Here is a 6000-nt window from a genome sequence, read left to right as displayed (position 1 = left end):
ATTCAGTATATTGGGCAGACTAGATGGGCCAAATGGTTCTTATCTGCCGACACATTCTATGTTTCTATGTTTCTATGTTACTATAACCTAAATGTAAAACCTAATAAAATAAACTGGAATGTTTGGCATATTCCCTATCCCCGTGGTGTATAGTGGTTATCAAGAACAATCCATTCGTAAACATTTTCTTACTTTATTCAAAATTAGGGCCATTCATTATGTTGACATTTTCCATTTCTCTTCCTTTCTTTCTTTTCTTTCTGCACTCTTTCAAGTTCAGCTTCATACATCATTTCTTGTATGAGATATTTTTCCCTCCGCATTCGATCTCGCAGGTCTTTTGGAAGGTCTGGTATCAGGTAGGAAATCAAATTCTTTATGCAAAAAACAAGATGCTGCAAGAGGCAAAATTTGCAATGTAATTTATATAGTGTCGAATACATAGTAAAACATTGTCTTGTCTATCTTCTAAATCTGTCAGGGAAATTTTGAGAAACAGAAGTGGCAAAAAGCCTAAGAGGAAATGTGTTATTTCAAAGTTTGGCAGCAGAGCCAAAAACAATGTCTTGTGTCCATATTAAGAACTGTCTGCTACTTCCTGCCTGAGTAATCCTACTTTCACATTTGCGCTTTTCCTTTCCCTCAATAGAAGGGGAAAAAGCTTCCATTTTGTCCCCATTCAGTCAATGGGGACAAAACTGAACTGAACTAAACGGAATGCACCAGAATGGATTCCGTTCCGTTTGGTTGTGTCCCCATCGCGGACAGAATAACGCCTTAAAGTTTTTTTTTTTTATATTGATAACATATCCTCAGGATAGGTCATCAATATTTGATTGGTGGGGGTCCAGCTCTTAGTACCAATCAGCTGTCTGAAGAGGCCAGTGACATCACATTTATAGGTCACATGGCGTATGCGCAGCTCAGTCCCATTCAAGTGAATGGGCCTGAGCTGCAATACCAAGCATAGCCGCTATACAATATACAATACTGTGTAATACTTGGTATATTGTGAGGAGGCCACAGTGCTCAATGGAGCACTGCAGCCTCTTCATACAGCTGTTCGGAGAGCTGGGAGCTGATCAGATATTGATGAGCTATCCTGAGCATAGGCCATCAATATTGTACCTCTGAAAACCCATTTACAGGTAGTCATATGTGCAGTGACTACAAATTATTTATTTATTCCATGTACAGACACAGTGGTCAGTAAATAAAGAAGTCAATGAAAATGAAGCATCAGAAGATGTAGAAGATTTAAGATGCAAAGCAGCACGTGGCTACGTATTTTATCGGTAACAGATTATAGAATAGTGGAGTAAAAGCTTTAATGGAGTATTCCCATTATACACTCGTAGGCATTTATGGCAAAGCCGCAGGACATGCCATGAATGCCATGTGGGTCCCATATATGGGACCCTCGCCTACCAGGAGAATGGAGATCCTGCAACTCCAGGCCACTGATTTACAGTTTAAACCAGAAGAGGTGGCCACGTTGTGAGTGGCTCTTTTCACTGCAGTCTACTAGAGTTAAGGAAAAAATCTAACTTGTGCTGATCTTTCTGTAATAGAGAGAAAAATGTAGATGCATGTAGAAAGGTGTACAAGCATGACCACCTATCCATTGACAGGGGTAAAACAGGTGCTGGTGTTCAATAGAAAAAGTGAGGTGGGACTTTTGAATATACCATAAATGCCTAAGATGGGAATGCCCCTGTAAGTCTTTCGGATCACTGTTACTGCTCTAAATCTGTATGCTTAAATGCAATGTTTGCACATGCAAATATATTTGGGGTTGTCAGTTTATAATATTAGAAATATTATATATAAACATATTTATTTATTTGCATTAGAAATACTTTTGTAAAACAGGGACCAGTAGGGGGCAGGATCATATTACTTTTTGGTCATACTTACAGTAATGGTAGATTTGTGTCACTTATTTTTTTGTCTCCCTAGTTTACAAATATAAATTGATGCAAAAACGAATGTGACAAGTTCCAACAATAATGGCAACAGCAAGGAGAAATAATTAAAGGGGAACAAAATCTAGAATCTAAGCACAAAAAAACAACAAAATATAACATAGTCTTATGTGTCTTTGTGATCTGCTCTTGTTTCGTCAGATACCGCAACTGCAGACAATGAAAAATACAATAGAAAAGCAGTTCAGGAGGGGACTGGGTTTAACGTGGATAATCTATGTCTCTACAGGGGATGTGGCTATTGCTGGAAAGAATCTCCTAGTTAGGTCTCTTGCACATGAACGTTGTGCATCAGTTCCGTGCATTGGGGACCGCAATTTGCAGTCCCCAATGCACGGGCAACGTCAGTGCGGCGGCCGGGACGGATTGAGACCCATTCAACTTGAATGGGTCCGAGATCCGTCCGCACCGCAAAAAATAGAACAAGTTCTATTTTTCTGCGGTGCGGAGGCATGGACAGAAACACCACGGAAGCACTCCGTAGTGCTTCCATGGGGTTCCGATTCGTGCTTCTGTTCCGCATCTCCGTGATTGCGGACCCATTCAAGTGAATGGGTCCGCATCCGTGATGCAGAGTGCACATGGGTCGGTGCCCGTGTATTGCGGACACGCCGTATGTGGGCCGCAATACGGCCACGGGCACACAACGTTCGTGTGCAAGAGGCCTTAGTATTAGTACAAAATTGAATTGTTATAACCACAAGGAGCTGTAATAGACTACATAATACTAAATCTACCAAGACAAATCCCACTCCCCATTCCTAAATTATGCCGTAGCGAGGCAGATTTGCCTTTCAGGATCCTAGGAAAGCTAGGTTACCACCATATGGAGCTGTAATAGACTACATAATACTAAATCTACCAAGACAAATCCCACTCCCCATTCCTAAATAATGCCACAACCAGGCAGGTTTGCCTTTCAGGGTCCTGGGAAAGCTGGGTTACCACCATGTGGAGCTGTAATATACACTCGACCAAGATAACTACCCCTCCTCACTCAAATATATACAAATATAATCCAGAGAGAACTACAACTCCCAGCGTGTCCAGAATATTATTATGGAGCATCAGTGGTCATTCCATGGAGAGAGATATAAAAGAGAACTACAACTACCAGCATTTATGGGATATTATTATGGGCTATCAGAGGATATTACAGGGAGTGAGAAGGAAAGAACTACAACTCTTAGTATTTGACAACTTATAGAGGGATTCAACCAACCTGTCACATACACACAGTACATGGTGACATGACTAAGGTCCTTACCACTGCTCTGCACTGCTGAAATCTCAACAAATGGGTTGAAATGAAGTTGGCTAGAGTGGAGTAAGTTGAAAAGGCTTGGAGGTTTTGTGAGAAGCTGCTGAAGTTTTGCAGCTTCCATACTCTTTCACAGTGTTTGACAGTCTGTTAAAGTGAATGCAGCGTTAACCCCGCCCCGAGCCAGTCTGTGAGCTCTGCCAGCCGAAGAGGGAGCAATGAGACCCTTCACTGACTGCAGGATATCTGTTTAACTGCTTTCTGCAACTGCTGGCAGATGTCCATGAAGAAAGGACTACAGACAAAGTTTCCAGGGCAGTTTATGCTTCATTTTTCATTTTATTTTTTCAGGGCTTAGTAGCCCTTTAAGCAATCATGGGTTATAACAGCTTACCTCAAATACAATTATAAAAGCTAAGCGTGCAGCAAGAACATGCCAAAACTGTAGAGTGTAAGCATAGGGCTCAGGAGCATGAGGTGAATCTCTGTAGTCCCGGTACCTTCAGAATACAGAAAATGATTTACTATATAAGACATATACAAAAACAAGGAAACAAAAAATAATACATTTGGGGGAGATTTATGATAAACGTCTAAAAGAAAAACTGTCTTTGTTACCCAATGCAACCAAATCATAGCACAGCTTTTATTTGGTATTTGGCTCTTGAAAGATAAAAGCTGTGCCGTGACTGGTTGTTAAGCTTTCATAAATGGTTCAGTATTCATGTGGGAATGTTTGTCTTACCGGCAGTATTTTACAGGAGCTCCATTAAATCTTCTTACATGAAATTCCGAATCTGATCGATTTTCAAAATCACCGACTTGGAAGACAGAAAGGCTGGCATTTACATAGCCAACCATACACCTTAGCAAAAAAAAAAGATAATCACTGTCACGTGATTGTAAGGGGTATAAGTTGAATGATAGCAATTTCCCCCCTGCCTTTTGCATACTAATGTAATTACTGTTGCTCTGCTGCCACCTACTGGCCAAATGTGGCAATCACTTTTACATACTGAAATAAGAAGAATCCTGAATGATGTCACTTCCTGGGAGTGGGCAGTCTTTAGAAGTATGGCAGAAAAGCTGAGTCAGGGAGCAGAGTAGATTCCGAAATGACCTATTGTTTAAATCAAGTTTTTATGTTTAACATATTTTTTATGAATTTTTGGTGATTTTATTTATAGTTTTCCATGTCATTATTATATCTATATTTAGAGAAAAAACAGAAAATCTTGCAGTTTTCGCACTAGCCACTAATCACTTCTTGGTCTGTACAGATCACTTTACTGCAGTTATCTGCTTATCTATCATTCTAATTCTGCCTGTAATATCACCTCCTGTGTATAGATAAGACAGGATCCACCAGTTAGGGGATAATCACCACACCCCTAACATGCTGGGTTAAATAGAGTCCCTACCGCTGCTCAGAGCCATTGTATCTCAATGTCAATTACTTTTACTGCACGAATTACATTGTACTGTAAGAATGTAAACTGCATGGCTCTTCAATGTATTAATACACAATCATGGAAAATATGAGAAAACATACTTTTCTCCAGCTTGTCCTTGACCAGCACATGGTCCATACTTATACGCGTACACCAGTCGAGGAATGAAGTCTGAGGTAATAGCGATGACAAATGCATTGGTGATAACTGATAAAATCCCAATGCCTTCTAGAATCCCATACCAGATACCTGAGAGAAGAAGAATTCATCAAAAAGAGATGATATTAATGGTTCTCCATTAGGCGTTAGACTTTACACTTACTGTTTGACTACTCCTTTGACACTTTTGCCAGCTACAGTATATACCACCATACTGTATATCTACCAAATTCTAAATTGCTTGAAATAAGGCGAATATAAAAAACCATGGGGGTCATTCCTCATTCCCTGTACAGCAGAAAACTACAGTACCATCAAAAAGTTGCACACCATGGTTATGCAAAATGTTGCAACTCTTTTGGGGTTTAGAGCCTCGCTTTCCCAAAAAGTTGGCGTGGTGGTGCAGGGGCAGCAATACCCATCATGGCACATTTATTATAGTCTATGCCAGGAAAATGGCATTGATTTATAGTGGAAATCTAAACCGCTTTCAGCATAGATTCCCATTTGACGTACAGAACTGCACAGATGCGCCACAATTATTGAGGTGTCGACTCTTAATAATTGTGGCGCATCTGATGCCAGTGGGGGATAGATCAAGACTGGCATGTAAAACACCAATCTTATTTAAAGCAGTTTGCCGAGATTTTAAAACTGACGATCTATCTTATGGATAGGTCACCAGAATCAGATCTTTGGGGTTCCAAGGGACTCCCACCCAGGACTCCCGCCAATCAGCTGTTTGAGAAAGCACCGGTACTCGCAGTAGCACCGTGGCCTTTTTGCAGCTTTGCCTAAGCCATGTGACGTCATGTTCATCAGTCACGTGGCATAGGCTAGAGTGTAAAACGCCAAAGTGATTGGGGCTGAGCTGTGATACCAAGCACAATCATGTACGGTGCTATGCTTGGTGAGCTGAGAGGCCAGTGCCTTCTCAAACAGTTGGTCAGCGGAGTCTTGGGTGTAGGACCCCCACCGATAAGATACCGATGACCTATCCAGAAAATGATGTTCCCCATGACTATAGAAGAAGTATGGCTGTATATAGTATATCAGTGGTGGTGGAAATTATAGTGTTGAAACAAGCTGCAGACGGCCATAAATTCCAAAGCCATTGATTGAACTGCCATGTGGGAAAGTGGAA

The 6000-nt window shown here is 40.9% G+C and overlaps 1 protein-coding gene across 1 annotated transcript in view; it reads right to left on the bottom strand.

Moving 5' to 3' along the window:
- Window positions 1–203: 203 nt before the first annotated feature.
- The window catches only part of ANO4 (anoctamin 4), a 364269-nt gene continuing 358472 nt past the window's right edge, over window positions 204–6000 (bottom strand). Inside the window, 4 exon segments of the mRNA XM_040415706.1 lie at window positions 204–395; window positions 3641–3746; window positions 3992–4111; window positions 4799–4946. Coding sequence (XP_040271640.1) covers window positions 204–395; window positions 3641–3746; window positions 3992–4111; window positions 4799–4946 — 566 coding nt within the window.

This window comes from Bufo bufo, chromosome 1, assembly GCF_905171765.1.
Source record: "Bufo bufo chromosome 1, aBufBuf1.1, whole genome shotgun sequence".
Taxonomy (NCBI): Eukaryota; Metazoa; Chordata; class Amphibia; order Anura; family Bufonidae; genus Bufo; species Bufo bufo.
This window is presented reverse-complemented; position numbering and strand designations above follow the sequence as displayed.